This window comes from Adiantum capillus-veneris, chromosome 7 (genome assembly GCF_014529385.1).
Source record: "Adiantum capillus-veneris isolate H3 chromosome 7, ASM1452938v2, whole genome shotgun sequence".
Classification (NCBI taxonomy): Eukaryota; Viridiplantae; Streptophyta; class Polypodiopsida; order Polypodiales; family Pteridaceae; genus Adiantum; species Adiantum capillus-veneris.
In genome coordinates this window covers 32,284,528-32,310,432 of record NC_140937.1, presented here as the reverse complement: position 1 = coordinate 32,310,432, position 25,905 = coordinate 32,284,528, and the positions used below count along the sequence as shown (strand labels likewise).

The window sequence follows — 25,905 nt, the reverse complement described above, 5'->3', positions numbered from 1 at the left end:
TGAAAAGACCTTAATATGGACCCATGATGATTAAAGGGGTATTTCTTGTTTTTTTATGTGTTTTTGGAAGGGGAAGCGATAGCTGTAAAGATCTCCACCCTACTCACACATCTGCAAAAGTCTCTCTCTCTCTCTCTCTCTCTCTCTCTCATGAACTAGACTTTGCTCACCTTTGTTGCATACTTTGTGAGGTGGTGATCACAAGCTACAACTCCTCAGGATTGCTCATTGTGTCACAACATAAAAAGGTGCTATGATATACAATTATAAGCTTGAGGTAGTGGTTGGTGATGTTAAAGAATCAGGTAGAAGCTTGTTGTCCAACACCAAGGGCTATCATGAACGTCTAAATGAAGGCTCGTAAATAGTTCACCAAACATGCTCCCTTGTTATATTTTTCACCGATTTTGTCGCTAAGGCCCCTGTCAGACTAGGGCACCCGCCCCTCTCTCTTCATGCTCGTGGGCACGCAAATGCAATCACATGAGGATTTTCAGAAAAAGACCGTGCGCAGAAGGCAGCCAGTCAACGCTAGCCAGGTGGTTGGGTATCCGCTTCCTGCGCTTACTGCCAGAGCTCGAGTCCTGTAGTCTTGCTTCCCGCCTCGCCTTTTTGCAGATGGACACCTATACAAAAAGTTGGCCGAGAGGTGTTGCCCGCCCCTTTGACACAAGGTTCTGGCCATCTTTCACTTTTGCTTAGGCAACTGGTTGTGTGCCACCTCAGATTGGCCAACGATTGCCTGCCCCAGTGTGATAGGATAATTTTTAGGCAAATAGAGAAGGGCACTGCTACTTCCGAATGCACACATTGGTCCTTTGAATTTGGGGTCGATAGAGTAAGCTGCCAAGTGCAAGATATAGCCTATGGCTCTGGGCTACGCAAGCTTGCTCTCATCGCCTCCATTGCGGTTGCCGAAATTGGCTGCCACCAAAGAAGCGCGGCCTCTGATTGAGGCCCTACGAATCAAAGTGTTCGAAGCTTCTTCTGACTCTCACCTCCAGGCTGCATGTAACCTCCGCGTCTGCTCATTCAACAACTTCCCACAAACTTACAGAATTGAGGTAAGTGTGAATCCACAGCTCTCATCTTTTGTTCAAGTACCTGCTGTGAAAAAGTTGTCGCATAAAAACAGAGGAAGCTTACTACAATACGGTTATTGGTTGGCTGTACATAATGTCTGTAATTGATCTTTAATCTCTCCGTCATTGCATAGGGACTCACCGCCTATGGGACACAACATGAGGAGATTCACACTGTGGTTTGGAACTGCAATGGCGATCTATGGACACACCTAGAGTGATTAGAGGAGGTGATGAGGAGTTTTGAGACATTGTCCTACTCAGTGAGACATACGAGAGCCTAGGGAGGGACCTATCGAGGATCCATGGATTCTAGTGGGAGTCCACCCACCTAAAGTGTGCCCGAAGGCATCAAATGGGAAACTATAAAACTACATACAACTAACCACAGGGGTGCAGTGTAAAAACTGAATGCGAAGGTAAAAAACCTCTCCTAAAAAGAGTTAAAAGTGTCCTCGCAAGCTAACTGGAGAGAGTATGATAGTAGCCTATGAAAGATAGGCACTTGCTCCATCAGCAAGTGTAGATCAAAAACCCTGAACCACCAAAAGCCACTAGTGGTAAAGAGGACAGGGAGCAACTATAAGAGCTCGGCATTGGGCTTGGGCATATGCCCGTCAACTGGTAAGATTTGATGGCATTAGGCAATGGATATATAGAAGGGAGAGAGCAGGCAATGAAGAAGATGAGGGAGACGAGGCAATTGCCATCAAAAAGAGACCGCAAGGTGGTGCCACGAGATGAGTAGCAAAGCACTGCACTGGAGCTGACAAGAAGCTATCATCCAGGATAGAAACCAATTTGCTTGCTGAAGGTGGCTCTTGAGGACCAGAGTTAGAGAGGGAACTCCAAGAAGGCCGTGAAGGAGGCTCTGATGAGCTTGTGGAAATCGCATGTAGGTCCTACGAACCTGGTAGAGCAAGTAGAGAAGCAGCAAGCCATCAATAGGCAAGCACAAACAACCCAATACGGTGAAACTAGGGATTGAAGAAAGACAAGGAACATGAGAAAGGAATCAAAAAGCATGGAAATACCTTCACAAATGACGAGGGCTATATATACTTTATATGAGTAGGTGACGGGGGAGAGTACAATACTCGGGAGGCTTATCAAACCCTATTACTAAAACCATCGGTGTGAAGCAAGGATGCCCACTCTCCCCTTACTCTCTTCAAAATATCCATTGATGAGATCTCAGATTACATACTACAAGTTGGTGGCAAGGGTATAGACCTTGAAGGTACCCCAATACATATCATGCTTTATGCTGACGACATTGTTTTTGACCTCTAAATCACAAGAGGGCTTACACCGACACCTCAAGGCTTTTGACAACTTGTCATAGATTGGGCTGATAGTGAACCTATAACAAACTTGGACACCCCAAGTTAAGATTCTACCGCGACACAACAGAGATTCACTTAAAACTTATTCACAGATAACAAGAAAGTCGACACGGCCCGGCGCGACGTAGTTCTGTGCCAAGGGATATTGGCCCCAAAGACTGGTGCCTCTTTCGGTATTTATTTTTATATTAATCTTTGAGCAAAGTACAACTGAGCCTGCGGGTGCCCGCTCTTAGATTGTGCGTCCAGATGCTCTGAGATGTGAGCCCCTAAGGCCACTTATAAACATTACAAAGGGTTGCTAAAAGCAGAGCCCCAAAAGCATCTTAAAATTATAAGCCATAATCTCCAAATGCAATTGGTCAAAAGTTGTAAGCGTAATTTGCGAAAAGTCAGTACACTGTTAGCGCAAAAAGCGGATGTCCGTACAGTGCCACGTCAGCCTGTCCGTACACTGCCATGTCAGCAGTCAGCGCGTATCACGAAAATCAGTACAGCCACGTCAACCTGTCAGCGCAAATGGCAGGATTCCGTAGAGCCGGCCAGCCTGCTGGGTGTATGTGGTTGTGTCTGGGTGGCTTTACCACGTCACCAGTTTGTGACATACCCCCCTCTTGAAAGAATTGTTATCGCCCTGGATTACGTCTGCAAAACAGACAGAGATCATAAACTGGCTTAGTAGACACCGACTGTTAGTACCAACGCACTAGACACAACACATCTAGCACTTGTACAAAATGACAGTCACATCATAGGACATCACTCGACATCACATGACAAATCACAGAAAAAATTCATTCCAAATCACAGACCATGACCATCGGCAACGTATTTAGTAATCGCATCTAGATCCATTCCGGACCTCACTGATGCCAGATTAGCTAATCCATGAGACCGAAATGTTGTAGTCATTTCGTCTTTCAGTTCCTGCACTCAAACAAGTCAAGTACAAATCAATCATATTCTTTTCGGGAATTCCGTGTCATAAAGTCTTACAGCAGAATACTAGTCAGCCCATTAGTATCCCTGAAACCCAAAGGGGACATCAATGACCTTATTCAAAAATCGGGGTAATTTGTTGACAAAGGAGCGGAGTGTAAGGCGCAGCGGACGTGAATGTTGAACTTTGCTCGAGATGAGTGCTCCGAACTATGCTCAAGGTTCCTTCTACTCACGGAAGGGAGAGCCTTCCGTTCCTTTAGTGAGAGAGTGCAAATGATCACAAACAAAGTGGATAAACATTGTGAATGAACGTGCTGAGACTGAGAGATAGAGAGAGAAGAATACGACACCAGAAAAGTTGTCAAACCCTCCTCCGAAGGCCCTTCTCTCTATGCCGAGAGCGGTCTACTATTGATTGCACAAATCTCTACAATACGATGGACTTGCCGATTGTAAGAACATGGGTCCTACGTTCAAGGCCACCAACGGTCGGAGAGTGTGTACGCTAGGGGGAAGCTATAAGATTAGCACGGTTGGGTGGAGACTAGCACACGCATTACCACCGCCCTTTCACTGGTATCCGACCTATTTTTGGAAAAGGGGAAAAGCGGGTTGCATGTGTATGCGACGCGTTGCTTCTCTCCCACTACCTGCAGACAACGACGTCTTTGCTGTGCAGCAAAAAGAAGGCAGACACAATTTTCTGTGCGCAGCCCGCGAAGACAGATAGCGACAGCCGACCGCGGCTCCCCCTCCTACGCCCCCCACGACGCACGACTAAGGCGGGCGACCAAGGTGAACTTGACCGGCAACTCGACGGCACCGAGGCTTCCGTTGGTGCCGTTGGCTGCGCGCGTAGGAAGGCCCGCTTAACCCTTGCATGAAGGAGGGTTGAACCCACCCCATGAGGGTACTAGGCTAACACTTTACTATCAAGCTATTGAGCCTTGTTGTGTATAACAAGAAAAGATAGCACACTTGTGTTGAAATGAAAGCTAGAAGGAAAGGGAAAGCTTCAAACTTCAAGGAAGTAGTTTCACCCTTCCTTTTCACTTCTTGGAGGAAGGTAAGTTTTCCTCCAAAAATTACTTTTTCCTCAAGGAGGTAGCTTCAAAGTGAACAAAACCCTTCACAAAAACTCGTTGTTTTTGTGAAGAATCAACAAAGGTGTTCTTACGACGAACGACATGTGAAGCGCTACAATTTCCGCAAGGCGAGGTTCGCATGCAACCCAAATCGCGGAGCATAAAAAACACAAAGACTGCAAGCTTCACAAGGTACAAGTTGACGTTTTTTTTTTCTCTCTTTACATTAGTGTGTGTTTACCATGGCCAGTGAGGATATCCCACCTACACACACTTTTGATTTTGAGCACGTAGATCAAAATCAGGGTACCATGGGTGCTACTGACACTAATATGCATGACGATGATGATCTAGGAGATCATGGCCTTGTAGATATGGTTGCTTTCAAGACTTTGGAAAATCGCCAAAGCGTACTTGAACGCAACCTCTCTGCACTCAATGCAAATGTTACAAATCTTACAGAACTACCTGTGAAATTTATGAATTCATAGATGGCTCAAGAGGCCACAAGTGGCACGGCTCAAGGAAACCAAGCTCGCACGACTCAAGGAGTCCAAGGGACAAGTGCTTTAGAAGATGTAGAAGGTAGCAATGCATTACTTAAGAATATCACCATTCCTGAGTTTCACGCGGAAGAGCGTGATCGCAACAAGGATGTGGTCAATACGTTCTTACACAAATAGAGTGATATTCATAGATTGAGACACACCCCGGATATAAAGACGGCTGTGGAAACAAGTCTATCTCTTAAAGGCAAGGCCTATAAGTGGTGGATGACATTTCCAATAGATGCTCGCCTCCGTCTTGGGCTGCGTTTCAAGCTTCTTTCTCCAAAGAGTTTTTGGACTCCAATGAAGAAGATAAGAATTGGTTAGCATGGGATGCATGCCACATGTCTGGCCTCTCTTGTCACGTGCACATCTAACCCTATGTGTACGTGGACAAGCTACTTCGTGACATGGTTAAAGTCAGAACCCATCAGGAGCATTTACCAGCACATAAACCTATTTTCTCTATTTTTGACATTTTTCACTTATTATTTTTAAGTGACTTTTGTTGGGAAACTGGGTAGGGAAATTTTGACAAGCATGTATATAAGTAAAGCTAGCGCTAGTGTCACAAAGTGATGATGTGGCGGACAGCAAAAACCCTAATTTCTGCCAGAAACCCTAAAATTCCTGCAAACCCTAATTTTTGCCAAAAACCCTAAATTCCGGAAATCGCGGAGGCGGATTATTAAAAAAAAAAAATAATTTTTTTTTTTGGAAAATGATGAGCGACGCGAATTTTGCTTTTGCTTTTTTTTATTAAAAAAAAAAAAGAGAAAAGACTCTCTAAGAGAGAGAGAGAACTGATGCTTTTGATTTTAAAAGCTTTTGGGGCTCTGCTTTTGGGCATCCCTTGTAACCTTTAAATTAGTGGTGAGGGCCTCACTTCTGAGAGCATCTGGACGCAGAGTCTGAGAGTGAAACCCTAACCGCTCTCTTGTACTTTGATGATTGATTAATACAAAAAGAAATACCGAAAGGGGCGCCAGTCTTTGGGGCCAATATCTCTAGGCACGGAACTCCGCCGGGCCAGTGCAAATCTATTGTGATCTGTGAATTGTTTTGAAGTGGTTATTTGGTGCTGTCGCGGTTGATTCTTGACTTGGAGTGTCCAAGTCGGTTACAGCTAGCACTTTCTAGCAGAAGCGGTAGCAGGAACTTCGCGTTCAACAGACACCTTCTCAGCAAGACCATCTTCTCGCAACAGATCTAGCATTTTCAGCCCATCTGAAAGCCTAGCTTTTTTGCATGACGGATTAGCCCTGGCGTTTGCATTGCAGATCAGCCCCAACGACAACAAGATAGCAGATCAGCCCTAGCGTAGCAGATTCCACAACGACACAGCAGATCAGCCCTAGCGTTAGCAGATTGCTCCATGTAAGGTGCAGCGGAATGAATGTTGAACTTTGCTCAAGATAGTACTCCGAACTGTGCTCAAGGTTCCTTTTACTTAGGGAAGGGAGAGCCTTCCGTGCTTTTATGAGAAAGTGCAATGGACACAAACAAAGTGAATGAATGCTGTGAATGAAGGTGCATGAGTCTGAGAGATAGAGAGAGAAGAGAATACGACAGCGGGAAGTTGTCAAACCCTCCTCCAAGGGCCCCACTCTCGATGGCGAGAGCGGTCTACTTATGATTGCACAAATCTCTACAATGCTTGGACTTGCCGACGATGTCGACGACTACGAGGACGATAACAAGACGGCCTGAAATCTGAAAATGCTAAAGGCTGAAATTTGCAAATCTTTATCTGCTGAATTCTGACTCTATGTCTCGATGACGACGATGCGACGACGACGCGCTGAAAACGCAGATGCTGAAATCTGCGTTTTCTGGGCTGAATTTGCAAACTTCGCGGGATCTGACCGTGCGGCGAGGATCTGTTGCGGAAAGCAGAGTTACCTGGGAACGCCCCCTACCCCCGTTCCGGCGTTCCGGGGGGCAGTTCCCTTCCCGAACGATCCGAAACGTCCCGGTCCCGGAACGTCTGACGTTCTGGGTGGCCAGTGCCAACCGGAATGGCTGTTCCGGAACGCCCCCGGAACGTTCCGGAATGCCCCTGGAAAGGCCAACGGCTACAAACAAATTTGGCAAAAATTGAAAAAATTGAAGGTAATATTTGGGCTTCTTTTTGAAGCGTGCAAGGCCTCAAGGAGTCATAAAATGCACCCCCCTCCCCCTTTCTCTCCACAAGCTAATCCTCAAGGCTCAAGCTCTCCCTCTCGCACTCTCAAGATCTCTCCCTCTCAAGACTCACTCTCTCAAGGCTCAAGGCTTCAAGCCTTCAAGCTCTCTTACTCTCCCTCCCACTCTCTCAAATCTCTCCCTCTCCCTCTCCCTCTCACTCTCTCGAGTCTCTCCCTCTCACTCTCTCTCTCTCTCATCATCTGGTCATAGCAAGGTTGAATGGTCTTCAAAACGAGTTTTTTGTGAGTATTAGAGTCAAAGCACTCTAATACTCCTTGTATTTAAACACAAGGAGCTAAAAAATGCACTATTTGTGTGTTTTTTATACCTCCCGTTCCGCGCCGTTCCCGTTCCGGACCCCTAGCCGTTCCCCCGTTCCGCGGGGATCCCGTCGCCATTCCTGTTCCGCGTTCCGGGTAACTATGGCGGAAAGGTGAGATCTGCGAGGTTCGGGGGTTCTACTACGGAGTCTGACTGCTGAAAACTGAAGACGCTAATGCTAATTGAGGTTTTGTCGCGATGAATCTGCAAAACGTTGAGTTGCTTTGCTGATGAAAAAACGCTAGGGCTGATTTCTGCTGCTAGGAAAAATCTACTAAGGCTAGGACTGATCTGCTGTCGTGAAGTGGTTCTGCTGTGTTTGCTAATGCCGAAGCTGCTCTGCAATGCAAAAACGCCAAGGTTGATCTGTCTTGCAAAAAACGCTAGCTTTGATGTTGTGTTGCAAAAACGCTAGGCCATGCTGGGGGGTCCTGTTGAGAAGGTGCCTGTTGAGCAAGGTGCTCCTGCTGCCTCTTCTGCCAGAAAGTGCTAGCTCTGGTTTGCTTGTATATTATCTTGGCAAAATTGCCCTACCTAGTTTCCAACAAAAGTCACTTATAAATAAGTGAAAAATATCAAAAATAGGGAAAATGCACTGGAAAATTCCCCTGATGGATTCTGATGGGAATGCTGATGATCATGCTGTGTGCAACCGGAGGATATGCATCTACTCTACGTGATTGGTCATGCACGGTCTGCGAACACTCACAAAAGTGCCAGTTCACTTCCTACTCTAGACTGACTTGACTGAACCGAACCCTGGTCATGTTGTAGCTTGTCCACGGACACATAGGGTTGGATGTGTCACGTGACATCCCCTCCTTTTCAAAGTGAGGTATTGGTACCGAACTGTATGGCGTCGAGGGAGATCGCCTCAACAACTAGCAACGCATCTTCTTTTTGCCCTGATCACCAGATGTCAGGTGCAACGGAATTAAAATGGTGAAGATCTAGTTTTACACTTCCACAAAATCCTTTCCTTCTTTCCTTGCGTTAGTGAATACTTTGTACTTCAATGAATGTTCCTTTTATGTTCCCCTGAAGAGAGGGGTTGAGAGAATGCAATAGAGATGTGTAGAGGGAGAGAGAAAGAGAGTGAAGAAGAGAGCGACACCCGATGGGGTCCCGACCAACCCTCTCAAGGGCCCCCCACATCGTTACCGATGTGGTATTTGCTTTAGATTGCATAAATGGAATGTATACACAATGCCATACCTCAATGCAGACTCTACCGACTCGATTAGGGAATGTCGCCGCGGTAACTCCTCAAGATGAGGCACCTCCGGGGCTGATTTGATGCACCTTGGATCCTTCTCGATGTGGGAATTGCGGATGACCACCATGGGCTGATTTGCACTTCCGATGTGAGAAGGATGATGGGTTGAAAACGCAGACCTCGACGAGGCCGATGATGGACAGCAATGGAGCACTTGATTTCGGCGAGGGAATTTGCCGAGAGGAGGGATCAATGGCTGCCGAAGTACCGGACCGCATCCGTCAATGGGAATTGCTACGGATCTCTTGCACACCCGGCGAGGGATGGGCTGAAAACTGAAAAACGCAGGGGCTGATTCGTTGCTTCTGCAGCGCTTGGACTGAAAACCAAAACGCTGGCTGGTAGGGCTGAGAAGTGCCGGCGATGGGGCTGAATTTTGGAAACGCTGGCTGCTGGCTGAACTCTGCCAAAACGCTGGATGTTCCTACTGAGAAAACAAGATGCTGGCTGAACTAGGCGCTTCTTCCTTCTTGCTCCAAGTGTTGGCAGATGGTTCCCTTTATAGGTGGGGAATGGGCCTTAAGTAATTATTAAGGCCTAGGTAGTGCAATTGTCCACCAGGATTTCCAACAAATAAATCATAAAAATGATTTATTAAAAATAAGTCTACGGGGTCCAAAACTGGGTGAAACTGTCGCACATTTGCCCATCTGGAAATCCGATCGCCGCGCGGTCTGGCACGTCGGATTCCTCTAACCTAGAACTACATGCTTGACATGCCAGATGCCCACCGTAGTGTAATAACATCTGTCAAAACGCGTATACAAACCATTTATGCAAGAGGGTTCCAAACTGGAAAACCTAATCTAATGGAATTGTCCGGATATGCAGGTCCTGCGAACAGGCTCACAAAAATTCCGATAATAATCCTCCTAAGATTCTAGACATCCTTATCTAGGAAGAAGGGGAAAACTCGCTCTTGAAGTCAATGAAGTATGTCCACGTCGTACACAGAGCCATGTGCACGTGACACTAGAATTGCCAGATGAAGTGCTGCCAGTAGAAGCATTGGGAACAAAAGTTTTGCCACTCGCAGCAGAACCATAAGAAGTGGCTGCATTGCTGCTACCACCCTTTCTTTGAGAAGCAATAAAAGCGTGTTCAACTGTACACTGCGTCACGGGGATGTGGCAGCTGTTAACTATGTCACGAGGACGTGGCAACTGCTAACTTTAGTTGTTGGTTTCTTTCCAAATTCCAATGGCTTTTGTTTTATTTTTGAGACCCTCTTTTTGAAGTAGCAAACGGTCGGACATTGTATGGCCAATGTGAACGGTAGTTTCACCCGCAGACGGGAAGTGGTCGGCACTGGAATTCGTATAGTAAGAGGATGTCTAGGCTCAGAGCAAGATCATATAGGTCCCCCCGTCGCACTTAGCAAGTTGGTGGATACTAAGAAGTGAACTCAATAAAGGCCTAAAGTCAAGGTGTGACTACCAACAGAAATTATCCAACAGTTGGGCCACATTGCACTTTTGGATGCGGTCCCAATGAGGATAAATGGTCAGATGACTAGTGGGAGCCCAACAGAATCCTTTTCTAAAATTTAGGGAACTGCTATTTTGGGCCGTTAAATTTGTTCGCGTCATTACCTCCGGTATGACTAGGGGAACATTTTACAACTCTGCCGCGAAGTCAATTGAGCACCCAATCAGGAGATTTTTAGGCGGCAAACCCGAAATGGGAAAATGCTTGTAAATGCACCAAGTGGCACATTTCTGTGCACTTGCCTCATACATCAAGAAGTGGCGCCGAATTTTAGTTGGGAGGCTCATTTTTGAGTTTCCTGCCACAGGTTAAGATCTATGGAGTGCTTCCTTTCCCTCTATGTATAGTGTGGTGCCACGAGTGATGCCCTGCACGCTACACACTGCTCTCTCTCTCCCTTACGTGCAGTTAGGTGATGCCCCACAAGACGGCTTTTCATTTGACTGATGTACAGTTGTGTGGGTTCATGCGCGATTGCCGAGGCAAGAGCCTGCACAGGTACTGGGTTAGCTAGTGGCTAATCCCCCGTAGGTACAGGTGAATTCAGAGAGGTTTCACGTGAGAAATCTCGTCCGATTCAAAGGGCAAGTAGCCCTACAGGTGCGGGAGCTCGAGATTTTGCTAAAGATGCGACTGGCACACGAAACGGAGCCTAAAACAGGGAATTACAGCCTGCTGTGTATTTTTGCAGGTTTAGGGTTTCGGGACCTAACCGCCAGGAGGTTCGGGGACGCGAGGGGACCGTTGTAGAGGTGATCTGGCGCATTTTTGGGGCAGAAACCAGAGAAGTCAACGTGCTGCAGATTCTCGCCAGGTTTTGCAAAGTGTCCGTATGTATTGTGAAAGTCATCTATTGCGTGGGGATACTGACTGTGAAGCGTCCTAGTACAGTTATGTTGCCAAATCGGGCCAGAACAGGTGTTTCTCAGCCTGAATTATGCGGGGCAGCTTGTAGGAGATCACAGGTTTTATTCCCTCTGTTAAAGAATAAAGAAGGGGCGCCAATTTTGGGTCCTACAGGTTGTTGGCGTCTGCTCGGAGCATTCTAGCTTCCGAGCCGTGTGTGCGCTTAAGTGTTTATTCCCGTCACAGGTTTCCTTTGCACGTTCTCTTTGTGTGTGTTTAAAGTAAAGAATTTCGGGTAAAAGCCAACGCCTACCGCCCGTAGGGCCGGTTGCATGGTTCCATTGCCGGGATATCAATCACTTTTTCCTCAAAGAGTGAGCCTCGGTTGTTTTGGGTAAAGCACCACAGAGTGCAGGAATGCGGGATTACACTATGGACGACAAAGGGAAGGGCATTATCGAAGAGGGTTCCTCTTCGAAGGACAGACAAAAGATCCCTATGGCTTTTGAGATTGGCGAGAGCTCACGGCCACGTCAGTCTGTACCTCCTGTCAATGTGAATGTCCCTCCAGTAGTAGTACAGGGCTTTATGATTGGGCAACTAGAGGATGATGCGTTCAGGACTCAGTTAGTTGCCGCGGTGAATGTCCTTTCGCAGCTGGTGCAGAATCCAAGGTTTATGGAGTTCTTGCAAGCGCCACCAGTGCAACAACAAAATAGGCAACCTACGCCGCATACGGAGCTTGTTGAGGCTCAAGCCCAGGTTCTTCATGCGGCTCAGGAGGAAAGGGAACACTCGCATGTTACGGAGTCAGGGGCTCCAAAATAGGTTCCTCCCGTGCTAGGTGGCTAGAACGCCTATTCCACAGGTTATGCTAGTTCAGCTCGCCATCTTTCAGAGCCAGCATGCTGTCTTGAATGGACAGGGAACTGGATACCAGGCTATGCACCTAGTTTTTCCACCACCCACGGTATATCGTGGGTATTTCGAGGGTGGATCAGTGTTCCAAAGTATGGCTGGTTATGCGCGTGGAAGTCAGCCATACATGCCAGGAACAGTTTTTGGGGGTATGCAAGGCATCATGCCAAACCCCATGTATAGAAGTATCGGCATGCAACAAGGTTTTCACTGCAACCAGGGCCAGTTTAGGGTGCCACAGGGTCATGTTGGCATGGTTGGTTTTTCTGGACAGCAGCTAGATATCGCACCTCTGATGCAAAATGTGAATGGCCAAGATGTGCCGATTATGCCTACTACAATGCCCATGTTGCAGACCATTCCTTATGACAACTTGGGGGCACTGGAGAAGCCAAAAGCTTACAAAGAAGGTGGTGCAGCGGTAAAGTTCAGTACCTTCAGTAGCTTCGTGGATAAGACAAAGGCTCTCACTTTCCTCCAGCAGTTTGATACAACTTATGCAGGAGGGAATTTCACGGAGGCCTCTAAAGTCAGGAAAGCTGCCACTTTCTTAAAGGACAATGCGTTCACATGGTGGACGACATTGTTAATGCAAGGACAGGCACCCGCCACTTGGGTTTACGTCAAGCAAATGTTTGCATCTGCTTGGCTGTCAAATGAATTTGAAGCCAACTTCATGACAGATTGGCACCAGCTTACTTCAGCTTCATCCAAGAGCTTGCTGGAGTACAATAGGAGGTTTTGTAAAGCGTTACTCTCAGTGACCTCCTACAGATTTGTGCCATTGACAGAGCAGATAGAGAAGTATTGGTGTGGGCTGCCCAAAGGGCTTCGTGATTACTGTACCAAGAATAGAGTGGCTACCCTCACTCAGCTTATGGAAGTTGCGAACACTGGTCTTGCCTTGTTGAAAGGAGAGGACAATGGGTTTCCTAGCAATGATAAAGGAGGGCAGCAAAAGAAAAATTCAGCGAAGAAGCCCTTTGTGAAAACGGCTCCTGATGCGCCACAGGGGTCGGAAAAGGCCACCAAAGACAAGGATTCAGCCGGGACTTCTGGAGCGCAAGCAAAGTAACAAAAAAGGAAGCCTTTTGTGCGCAAGTCGCTCGAGGAAAAGAAGGTCCTAATGGTGAAAACAAATGCTTTATATGCGAGCAGCTGGTCACTTTGCTACCAATTGTCCACAAAGGAAAAGACCAGCTGACTCAGAGGATAAAGAAGACCAGAAAGGCCAGAAGCCTAAACCCACGGCAGGTTTAGAGCCAGACACGGTGGATGACAGTCCCAATACAGATGCCAGTGAGTTATGCAGGGCATGGGGTAAAGTTAGGGATCAAACTACACTCATCTTCTTTGATCCAGGTGCCAAAGCCAACTTTATCTCACCAGAGTTAGCTATGAAGCTGGGCATCAGAGCTGAAGAGATGGGGTACACAACAGAGGCAGGGTTGGCATGTCCTGGCAGCTCAGAGTGTGTTACTCCCATCATTGGAAAGCTGCGTCTACATATTCAGTCGTATGTGGACACAGAAGAGTTCTATATCATGCCGCTGGAAGGATGTGACACCTTGTTGGGAATCTCGTGGATGTTCCGAGTGCATGGAGTCTAAGATGCCTACAACAAAAAGATCAGTGTACAGCATAGGGGCAAAACTCACATCTTGGATGTAAAGCTTAAAGGAGAGTCAGTCCCTATTGTATCTGCTTCTGCTATCATTTCTGTAATAAAGAATCATCTTTTTGTGTACTTGATTTTTGCACGTGATGTCTCAAATAGTGATCAGTCAAATTTATCTGTGTTAGATAAACAAAGGTCAGCATTTTTGCAAAAGTTTAGTGACTGTTTTTCTGATTCATTATCGTCGCAATTGCCGCCAGAGAGACTTGAGGACCATCGAATAGATTTGCTGAACGAATGTGAGGAACAATGGTGCGCTTCACAGACAAGGCAATCAATGCATGAACCTGCGCATCCTTTACATCCCAACGAGATTGTTCTGCCGTAGGCAAAACAACTCTAATAGCAACAATCCTTGCACCAAGATCTGCCACATCCTCAACATCGCCTGCATCCTCAGAACCAGGACGCACATCAATACCTTGCACAATATTTCAGACGTTCTTTGACACAAGAACATGTTGTATCATGTAAGCCCACATAGGGTAATTGTTCCTATCCAATCTGTCCTCATTAGCAAACATCTTGAACACATCTGTGTTGTTGTTAGCCATGGTAAATGTTGCACCTGATGTGAAAACCGCCCGAAAAGAAGAGAAACGAAGCGGGAACAACACGTGCTATATAGCACAAACCATAGAAGACTGTAAGGCACCTGTTATGCAGAAAACGGCAGTGATAGTAATTTTGCAAAAAATGACGAAATTGCTTGTGCAGATGCCTGCAGTGAAAACGGAGGTCGAAATGAGCCCGAATCAAAAATCTGAGCAGATTGACCTATGAACGCTCGCCAAAGCTCATAGAAATCAGAGAAAGTACTTCTATGGGGTGAGTTTCATACCTGACATCCCCTGAAGCGAGGGGACGACCATCAATGACTTCTACAGTTGCTGGATTAGACTTCTCCACAAGTGGTATGCCTTGTTCTTTTGCAAATTCTTTGTCCATGAAGCACGCCATTGTGCCTGAATCTAGTAATGCTTCACAATCCATGTGCCTACCCGGCATATGGATCTTGACTGGTAGCATAAAACTTGAAGTGGAATCAGCGGGAAGAAAGGGACCTTCTTTTGCTTGTCTTTTGTCCAACCGGTCGGTCTCTATTGGGGTTGGACGTCCATGTTTTCCAAATACGTTGAGGCCATTGCACCATGAACCTTCATCCTTCTCTTCCTTGGACACTGTTGAGCTATGTGCCCCTGCTCTCCACACTACATACATAAGCCATTAATGCGTCGCCTTTGCTTCTCCTAGGCTGAGAGAGGTTGAAACCGTGCTGAATCAATTTGCATGGGTTCAATGCTTGATTCATGGCCCTGTTGAGGTGTATAGCCATTATGTGTCACTTCTGTTTGGGGTCGCAATGGTGCCCCAAGACGCCTCTCTTGTCTCCTCTCAAATAGTCGATTATCACATTCTATTGCTTGAGAGATGAACTCGCTTAGTGTGTGACCTTTGGCATAGTCAATAAAAGATCTTTTACGTCATCTTTTAATCCCCACCGGAATTGGCTAATGAAATATTCCTCATGCCAAGTCAGATCACAAGTGAGTTGTTGAAATTCGGATGCATAGACGGATGCAGGTCTTGATCCTTGGCGGAGATTTCTAAGTTTGGTTTCGGCAACCCTTGCTCTATCAGTATCCCCAAAGGTTGCAGAGAACTCCCGCACAAAAGCTTCAAAGTCATGAAGAAGAGGAGATTCTTTTTCCAGTAAGGGAGCAAACGAGGAGAGCCGTACCCGAGAGGAGGGTCCCAATAAGGCCTACTTAAGAGGCATCATCTGGATAACGCTCTCGTTGCATTCGAATGAAGAGACGCACTTGTTGGAGAAAACCTCTAAACTTTGATCTAGCCCCATCAAATTTTTCAGGCATGCTGACCTTCGACTCCTTCTTATGTTGTTGAGAATAGCTAGATCTTGCAGCTTGTGCTTGATGTGTGCTTGTCTCTTGAAGCTCTTGAATTTGACGTTGAAGATTTTGCAACGCCGGTCCCAAGATTAGGGGTTGTCATGCTTGAAGTTGAGCGTTACTCTTGCGAAGTTCTTGTAACTGAGCTTGGATGCTTTGCAATGCGTTGATGACACCTTCCATCGTCGGCTCCACGATGGCTTGAGAAGATTAAGAGATGGTAGTCTTGCCAAACTGTTATGAGCGCGTATAGAGCTAGAAGAGAGCAAGAGGAGGCGCTCACAATGTACAAGAACTTGGATTTGATGATAAGCTTAATATTGATTACAAGACTTAATGCTTTATTAAGAGAGCTAGATACAAGACTTGGATTACATGACTTGAGTACAAGACAAGGCTTGATTGCAAGGACAAGACTTGAACATAAGAACTAGAAGAGGGATTTCCTCATAGGAGGCTCACAACTGGTGTTGGCAAGACTGAGGGGCTTGTGGCCCAAGACCCCTATTTATACTAGTGCTTGAGGAGGTTACTTGAGGAGGTTAGGACTTTCTAGGTTCTTCTTGAGGAGGTTAGAATCTTCTAGAACCTTCTTGATCCTTCTTGTTCTTCTAGAACCTTCTGGATCCTTCTTCAACTTTCTAGACCTTTCCAGAAACTTCTAGATTCTTCTGGAATCTTCTCCATGCTTCTGGAATCTCCTTGATACTTCTAGAATCTTCTAGATCCTTCTCGATTCTTCTACAGCCTTCTAGCGATGATGTAGGCGATGTCATAGGCGATGATGCAGGTAGCGATTGACTCTCAAGCATCCATGACATTGTGTTGGGGAGCGTATGTTAGTATCTAGTTCTACTTCCACTATTGGGCACTGAGGACGTTAGTGGGGATGTCGTGGTATTTAGTCAATTGTCACAAATTGTTGACATGTCAAGCCATTGAAGAATGGAGCCAACCTGCAGATCCCGGCCGAGAAGCCGATACCCTAAGTGAAGAAGCACGACCAACACACACACACACAGATTTGCGTAGCAGCTGATGACGTGGCAGCAGTACGGACGCTACGTAAATTGCGTTGACATGCTGACGTGGCAATATGTACTGATATTTCCACGATTTGCGTTGCTGACGTGGCAGGTGTACGGATTCCCTAAAATTACGCCGGCTGATTTTCAGCATATGCTTTTGGACCAGGTGATTTGAGTTTGAGGCTTTTCATGTAAACTGGTTTTCATAGGCCAAGGGCCTTTAAATATGAGCCAAGGGCTCATTCTCTGGCATGCTCCGCGTGAGGTGCAGAGAATGGAGTATCGGCGATGTATTGAGTTCAAGCAATATAAAGAAATACCGAAAGGGGCGCCAAGGTTTGGGGCCAGTGCTCTCTGGGGTGAAATTTGGCCACTCCCCGTCTTGTGTGTCGACTATCTCTTTCACTTCAGGTTTTGTTGAAGTGCTAAAAATTTGTTTAGTCTTTTCTTTTCCGTTGGCCCGTGGTGCCCGTCCCTTGAGAGTGGCATCAGAGCTTCAGGAGTATGCTTTCCAAAGGAGTATGCTTTTTGGAAAGCATACGGGTCCTACCAAAGAGCAGACAGAGCAAACCGGCTCTTCTAAAGTCTATTGGAAATTGTATTGAAGAATCTTCGTGTCCTGACCCCGGACTTATTAGCCACTTCACCCTTACTTCATCGCATATCGGACACGCTCTCATCTTCATCGCTGTGTCTTACAGGGCATAAGCCATAAACATCACTTGCAAGAGAAGGATCCAAGATTTGTTTCGAGGAGTTGTTTTTTTCCCAGAGGCAGTGCCATGCAGTGGTGGAAGTCTATAGCTACCAAAGCACTCAAAGGACTTGGCAAGATTTCAAGAAAAGTTGTCACCCAAAGATATATACCTTCGGACATTTTTCTTCGGAGTGCAGCTTCTGGTAGAGTAGGGCATCCTAAAATGCTTGTGACGGAAACCTTTGCAGATTAAAACTTGAAATTTCTTGACATCTCTCAACAGGTGTCTCTTCTCGAGCTGATAACCGTGGAGGTCCAGTGTGATTGCTAGGTTTTGGACTACTATCACCGCTACAGGAACACTGTTTGTCCAAGAGCTTATGGACCATGGTGCAGTCGACTACAACCTTATGGAAGAAATTTATGCCTAATCTTGGTGCAGGTTTCAGGATGGAAGGCCAATCGTCTTTTCGAGCTCGATTGATGTCAAGATTGCTTTTTAAGTTTGAGTTCTATTTGAGAACTTGTTTGGTGATCCTGTTTGGAATTTGTTTGAAATGGATGGTATCTATTTCAACTTGTCCTGGTGCCGATTTGAATTGTTTGACTTTGGTTTTAATACTGGTTTCAATGATTGGTGATTTTACTCCCGGGTAGAGTATTGAGAAATGATGTTTGAGAAATGCTTGTTCATTCTCATTGCCCTGACCCTTGTGGTTATTTGCAGGAGGAGTATTTAATGTTTGAAAAGTGCTATTTTTTACTCATGGCCCGGACCCTTGTGGCTATTTATGGGGGGAGTATTCTTGTGTTACTCATGGCCCGGATTTGGATGGTTATTAATGGGAGAGTATTAAGAAGTCTGAGCAGTGGTTACTCTCAGCACCTCCAAACGACACAAGCTGCGGTCTGGGGGGCGTTTGGTTGTAAAAGGCCTCTATATCTCATGGCCCGGACCTTTCTAGGTTATTTGCGGGAGGAGTGACGAGGGAGTCGTTGATTAACTCATGGCCCGGACCAAGAAGGTTATTTGCGGGGAGGAGGGGGTGTGTGTGTGTGTTCATCGGCGGCTTTATGTTTCTGTCTTGTAACATGCATATGTGAGCATTTGTGTTGCATTGTGATGTGCCAACAATTGAATATTCCTTATTGGATGAGATATTTTTGGGAAGTCAACGACCCAAGATATCAAGAGTTTCGATCTGGAATGAGAGTCCTTATTGGATGAGATTCTTTTGGAAAGCCAACGACCCAGGAAAGCAAGAGCTCCGATTTGGAATGAGAAAACTGATTGTCCCTCGGATTATCCCTCGGAATGACCCTCGAAAATTTTTGAGCTAACTTGAGTTGTTTTGCAGATATGCTGTAATCATGGACGATTACTTTCTTTCAAGAAGGGGGGATGTCACAAATTGCTGATGTGTCAAACCACTAAAGAACGGAGCCAACCTGCAGATCCCGGCCGAGAAGCCGAAACCCTAAGTGAAGAAGTAGGACCAACACACACACACACACACAGAGTTTTGCGTAGTAGTTGATGACGTGGCAGTAGTACGGTCGCTTTGCAAATTGTGCTGACATGCTGACGTCGCAGTCTGTACGGATTCCGCGATTTGCGCTGCTAACGTGGCAGGTGTACGGATTCCCTAAAATTATGCTGGCTGATTTTCAGCATATGCTTTTGGACCAGATGATTTTGAGTTTGAGGCTTTTCATGTAAATTGCTTTTCATAGGCCAAGAGCCTTTAAATATGAGCCAAGGGCTCATTCTCGGGCATGCTCCGCGTGAGGTGTAGAGGATGGAGTACCGGCGATGTACTGAGTTCAAGCAATATAAAGAAATACCGAAAGGGGCGCCAAGGTTTGGGGCTAGTGCTCTCCAGGGTGAAATTCCGCCACTCCCCGTCTTGTGTGTCGTCTATCTCTTTCAGTTCAGTTGTTGTTTTAAGTGCTAAAAGTCTGTTCAGTCTGTTTTTTCCGTTGGCACGTGGTACCCGTCCCATGACATCAATACTATGCATGATGGAGCTGATGGTTATATTGTCTTGTGGGTGACTACCATGAGTCTACCTTGCACGTTCCTCTAAGGGTGAATCTGGGCTTATCCTGGATTCATCTAGATAAGTTTTTTAGTTTTTGATAGACAACAGCTCTTTAAAGGTTTTATGCCTTCAAGCAGCCTTGTATTTTACCTTCGGGCGGTTGTATCAGCTTACTTTCTTGTAGGTTGGCACCTTTTGGGTGCCTACAGGGGTCCAAAGTAATAGAGAATGAGCAATGTGCTTCTTTCACGAGAGAGAGAGAGAGAGAGAGAGAGAGAGAGAGAGAGAGAGAGAGAGAGAGGGAGTTTCATTGAACCAACACACTAGGCAATGAATTAGATGATTCTTGCAATGGGGGATTGAGCCCGATCCAATTATCATGTCAAATAAGTAAGAAATACCTGAAAATGACAAAATAAATAAAGAGGATCACATTGGGCATTAACTGGAGATTCATGACTTTGACAGCACCAACATCCAATGTCACATGCGCACTTCACTTGCACCACGTTGACAAGCTTGTGCTACAGTCTAGCGTCAGTCTCAGCTTAGGACCTAGCTTGGCACTCTTGTGAGCCTCTAGTAGGACGTGCATATCCAGGTCGGTCATAGTTGCATACCCTCTCTTGCACAGTACAACATTTCAGCATATAGGCATTTACCGCGTGTGAACCGTCTCTTAGCATTGCAGTGTTAGTGAATAACCTTTCATATTCCAAATCGTGGGGTTGAGCCAGAGGGCTGCCGGACCCAGCTTTTTGCACCTATAAGAGCATGCCCTTGGGCTTCAGTAGAGAGCAGAGTAGTAGTGACAGAGCCTCTCCAGAGGCACCAACAGGACCAGCATTTTGGCACTTGCAAGGCCAGCGTTTTTCCCATCAGCCATCAGCGTTTTCAGCATCCAGCCCATAACCTCGTCGCGATTGCAGTCATCGTCGCAGTACCCTCATCGTTTTCAGTTTTCAGCCCATAGCCTCTTCAGCGATTTCAGTTTTCAGCCCCTCGCCGTCCCCGACAATAGCAGATCAGCCCACATCCTCGTCGTCGGAGTACCAAGTATCTCAAGCAGTACCCATTAGCAGCAGAGAGGGCCCGTGGGAGTTGTAACTTTGCTCAAGCATTAATATAAAACAAAATACCGAAAGGGGTGCCAAATTTTGGGGCCAATACCTCTGGCACGGAACTACGTCGGGCAGTGTCGACTCTATTTTAAAAGTGTGATAAAGTGGTGAAGTATTTTAAGTGATTCTCTTGTGTGTCGTGCCAGATTTCCGACTTAGGGTGATAAATCTGCTACAGTTGGGACCCGACATGCGATGTCGTCTCTCTTTCCCTCTCTGCATCTCTCTCGTTCATTGTGTTCAGTTCAATTTCTCTTTTCAAGTAAAGTAACCTAACCTTGTGTTTGTGTGGAGTACTAGATCCAAGCTAAATCCCTAAACACTTCCGCTGCACGACATCCAATGGCTAAGGGAGGCAAATCGCTTAGGAGTTCAGCTTCTTGGCACTACATTTCACTTCCTGATTAGAGGACCGTTATCGCTAGATGTATCTGTTTTGGGATTTTTGTCCATGATCTTATTATATGTCTTTCAGGGGATTTCACATATCTCTTGTAATTGGACCTATGGTTGATTTTATGTAATGCAAAGGGTTAAAAGCCCCACTTTTTGCTCCAAAAAAAAGGGGCAGAAAACAGCTTGCACGCATTTGCGTGCACACACGTGCACACATGCATAGAGACAGGCACAGCACATAGCACCCACATTCTAACATAGAAAGAAAAAAACCCTGTAGAAAAGTAAAAATAAATAAATCAAAAGCCAAAAACAGGGGCTGACAGCCGTTTTAAGTGAATAGCAGGGCACGCAGGAGGGGGTATGCACTCACATGAGCAGTGACAGAAAAACAGGATGGTGTGTTAGTTTGGAGGGGGGGCCGTGGCGGTGCAAGGGCATAGACTTAAGGCAGGACAGCATTACTGTCTTCTTCCTTTCCCTTTCAACTCCTCCCACGCTATCTAGGTATCGATTTCATTAAGGTAAAGAAACATTCTCTAACTAGCAGGAACCAACTAAAGAGAAAGGACTATGTTTGTGTGATATGAGATCTTTGTCACATCGTTCATCCGTGATTCCGTTGCAAGTGACGTGCATTTATAGCTGGTACTTCGCTCCACTCTTCTGGTGATTAGCTTTAGCCTTTTCTATCATTCGCTTGATAGGAGTATTTTCTGTAGTTAAAAAATTGTAGTAGAGTTCTTACAATAATGTTTTAGCTACTCTAGAAAGTCATTTTCTTTGTTCTTGGCATCCTTTTGCTGTGTACTTAATGCTAAATGTCCTAAATTAACTGTGGTTGTGATCTCAAGTTTTGTTAGGAACACCAGCAATACTTGTCAGCAATTGAACTTGAAGCATTGAAGGAGAAAGTTGAGGGTAAAAGACCCGGGTTTGGCAAAGTCACCTGTGTTGTAGCTACGGTGTCTTCAAGATTTGCAGATATCGACCAAAAGATAGCTTTATTATGTAAGGTAGGAGTATATCCCCCTCTCCTCCCCCCAACCTTTGTCCACTTTTTCCACTTGTAATGGTAGAGGTGGGTGCTCACTTAATACAGCTCTGACATGGATGCAAGTTAACTGGAATCGCCGATGGAGTAGTTGAGGACCAGGTGGTAGTAGGCTCTCTGGATCTCAACAGAACGCCAAGATTACCAGATGAGATGTGTGGAAGCCATCCCCAGGTATGATGCATGTTTTCTTGTAGAATGTATTTTTGACAGCTCAATGTGTGCACATTGATTCTTTTTAAGGAACAGTTCATAAATGGATTCGTAGTTTTTTGGATCAGACAATTCAACATGCTTTTTTATTTTTTTTCAACTGAGAGTTTAAGATTGATTGAAAAAATTTAAAAGAAATTATTTCAGGTGATATTACATGGTTGACTCTCTGCAAAGGGAGACTCATAATGGGCGGATGGTTTTGTGGGGCTAATCTTTGTTGAAGTCATGCAAGATGGTCTTTTCAAAAGAGAGTTTTTGGGTGATAGGCGATTGAGGGGAGATTAAATTATTCCATGAAGAAGAAGATTACATGGTGAACACTTTGAGAAGGAAGAACATGATTTTGTGGGGCTTTCTTGGTGTACAAAAGAATGTTTGGAAGTGATGCAGGATCGTTTTTTCATATAGCCCTTCAAAGATAAGTGCCTTATGGGTGCATCTGTTTCTAGGTGAATGTTTTTTGAAGTCATGCAGGATCATCTTTTCATATAGCCCTTCAAAGATAAGTTCCTATGGGTGCATTGTTTTCTAGGTAAGCAATAATAAAAAATATACCATCGGTTCATGAAACATCGTGAAAGACAAGACATCTGCCCGGTCTATATCCCGGTGAAGTAAGCACGAAGACTGGATCTGTCGGCAACCCTTGGAAAAAGGAGTGTGACCCTGGAAATTGCAAAAGCCATGCAACTCCCCTCCCCCCCCAATGTCGCAAACCCATCATGCATGCCCACTCTAATGAACAAACAACAAACTGCCCTCCACACTGGCTGAGCAAATGAAATCCAGAAATAGTGCCTCAAAGACTCAGGCTGTAAAGTACATCTCTGATAAGTCAAATCATGACCAGCCCGAGTGCCAACAGGCAATCCTGCATGCACTGTCATCCAGGTATGAAAACATATCCTGCAGATGTTCCCGAGGGTCCAGATGCATGACCAAAACTGCTGCTGAAAAGCAGGGGAAAGGCTGATCCTGCCATACCTCTGATTGACATGGACGGTGAGGTGGATGTGATGTCTGCAAGATAAGCCTACTCCCAAGAGAGATGTACTACTAAAAACTGAAGCCTTCAAAGAAGGCCACTGCCATGCACCTTATCCACAACCTCCAAAGCAGTGCCTCCTCTGTAGTGAAAAACAAGGCTAACACGAACGCCTCTCTATAGAGCCCACCACTCTAACAGGCTGCCAATGAGAGCACCCAGCTGCTCATCAGGAGGTCTCTCTCTCTCTCTCTCTCTCTCTCTCTCTCTCGTCACCACACCAGATTATCTTTTTCAGAGATTTGGAGTTGGACCACCCATTTGGTGCTGAATATAAGGTGTTGGACCTCAGTGGCATCCTAGTTTGCATGGCATGGTTGTATGGCCACAATGGCCGTGCATATGCATTTTTTCACTTTTGATAACTCATACTATCCAAAGATTCTGCAATGGATCTAAAATAGGAGGGTTGGGTGTCTGTATTTATCAATCTTGTACTAGGCTAGTTCCTCTCTTTACATTTTTTGTCCATTTTGTCCATTTTTTTGTCCATTTTGTCCATTTTTTCACTTTTGATAACTCATACTATCCAAAGATTCTGCAATGGATCTAAAATAGGAGGGTTGGGTGTCTGTATTTATCAATCTTGTACTAGGCTAGTTCCTCTCTTTACATTCTTGTTTATTTCCCCTGGAATCAAGAACTTAAGTAGACATTTGATTTTTAGTTATAGATTGTGTGGGGATTGTTTCAGAAAGGTGTGTGTGGAGATTGTTCACAAAGTTATGTGCAAAAATAAGATTATGTGTTCACAACCAAGGATTCACCAGGCTCAAACTTGATGTAAAGTAATGGAGTAGACTCATGTCAGTAATTGTGGAGGAATGTTCTGTTATGTGATGAAGTTCACACTTTAGTGAAGTGAACTTTGAAATGACAGGGTGTGGAAGGACAGTATCGAAGGGGCTATTTGAGCAACGTGTGTGTTGCAAAAGCTTTTCAGAGAAATGGTGTTGGCACAAGATTAATCAAGTATGCACGGATGCTTGCTTTAAAACAAGGTAATCTAAGCTGCTCAAAGATCTTTTGTGTAGTTTCATTTTGAATGAATGATGCCACTGTATATTTTTCGTTACTTCTCCCATTTTTCATGTATATTGGCCTATGGACAAATTTGATCTAATGCCAAGGGTACACCCACCTTTAGAGAGAGAGAGAGAGAGAGAGAGAGAGAGAGAGAGAGAGAGAGAGAGAGAGAGAGAATTAGTTGATGTTTCTAGGTATCAGTGACCTGTACACACATGTAGCAGTAGACAATGAGAGCGCAAAGAGGCTGTACATAAGGAGTGGTTTTGTGCTAGAGAAAGAAGAAAGAGCATCAGAGGCAAGATTAATGGGACGGCCTGCACGTCTCTTGTTGTGGACGGGCCTATCAAACTGCTGAGAAAAAAACGAGCTCCAAGATTTATATTTCGGTGTTTGTATATTTGCCTCGCAAAGTGTGGCTACTTTTGTGACATATATCGATATCTTTACTATGCACAAGCTCACCAATTTTTTTGAAGTTTTTGTTTTGTTTCATTTTTTGCTTAGTGAGAAAGATATAGGTGTCAGTTTTCATAACATGGATTCTGTATGATAGTGCCCAGGTCCTTCTATTCTTTTTGGCATTGTAAAATCCCCCAGCACACGTGCATGTGCGCGCACACATGGCAGAGAGGAAGATGTTAACTCATAGTCATGTTTTTTGCCACGACCCATGAACCTGTGAGTTCACTGTCCACTGTAAGCATTTAATCCATTTTAAGCATGTGAATTAGCTGTCCTTTTTTTAAACATCCAGCAGGTTGCCTATTGGACATCCTCTCTGTCTATTCTTGAGAGGGAGCTGAGTAAATGGGCAGAGAGAAAGGGCATACGAGCATCAGGGCAAGCAGGATTCAGGAGAGGCTTCTCCACTCTCAACCAGATTCTGACACTCAGAGCTATGATTGAGGAGGGTAGACACCATGGCAGGAGGATCTACAGACTACTGTAGCTTTGTGGATTTCCGCAAAGCTTTTGACATAGTGCCGAGAGCCAGACTTATACGTAGACTATAGGACATTGGTGTGCCCGTAGAGATAATTTGGGGGTTCTTGGCTTTATACAGGAAAGTGGTAGGGCGGGTAGACACTACTGAGGGTATGTCTGACATGGTCTACTTTAATATTGGGGTGAAGCAGGGATGCCCTCTATCTCTGACTTTTTTTGGTATGTATGTGGATGAGTTTTCAGACTATGTAGAACGAGAGGGAGACAGAGGTGCTCAACTAGCAGGGACATGGATTCCGATGCTGCTATACGCTGATGATATAGTGTTGATTTCTGACTCTCCGGAGGGGATATGCAACACCATTTGGATGCTTTACACACATTTGCTCATGATAGTGGATTGTCTGTCAACCTTGGGAAAACCAAGGTTATGGTGTTCAACACCACATCACATTTGGTCAGGAGGTCAGCACCCACATTTATGTATGACCAGGAGACAGTGGAGTACACAGATGCATACACTTATCTTGGGGTAGTCTTCAGTGGACCGATGTTTTCATTTAGGAGAGTAGCAGAGACTAGACTGGCGAGAGCTTATGCCGCCTTGGGAGGATTGGAGAGGATGTGTTCGCAGATTCAGTTTCAGGAACCGCGAACAAAGCTCTGCCTTTTTGACACTCTAGTGGCTTCAGCTGTGCTTTA

The 25,905-nt window shown here is 45.5% G+C and overlaps 1 protein-coding gene across 1 annotated transcript; it reads left to right on the top strand.

Moving 5' to 3' along the window:
• Window positions 1–801: 801 nt before the first annotated feature.
• On the top strand, window positions 802–24,707 carry LOC147453646 (Acyl-CoA N-acyltransferases (NAT) superfamily protein). Its single transcript, XM_086515765.1, has 5 exons — window positions 802–1,064; window positions 21,778–21,930; window positions 22,035–22,142; window positions 24,110–24,230; window positions 24,450–24,707. Exons 1-5 carry the CDS (start codon window positions 867–869, stop codon window positions 24,611–24,613), a joined length of 744 nt encoding a protein of 247 aa, XP_086371891.1. The 5' UTR covers window positions 802–866; the 3' UTR covers window positions 24,614–24,707.
• The last annotated feature ends 1,198 nt before the right edge of the window (window positions 24,708–25,905 follow it).

Excerpts from the sequence above, each read along its gene's own strand:
- LOC147453646 (XM_086515765.1), top strand. The coding sequence starts at position 867 with ATGGCTCTGGGCTACGCAAGCTTGCTCTCATCGCCTCCATTGCGGTTG. Across the intron at positions 22,143-24,109 it reads TGTGTGGAAGCCATCCCCAG|GGTGTGGAAGGACAGTATCG; the intron begins GTATGATGCATG and ends TTGAAATGACAG. Across the intron at positions 24,231-24,449 it reads GATGCTTGCTTTAAAACAAG|GTATCAGTGACCTGTACACA; the intron begins GTAATCTAAGCT and ends TGATGTTTCTAG.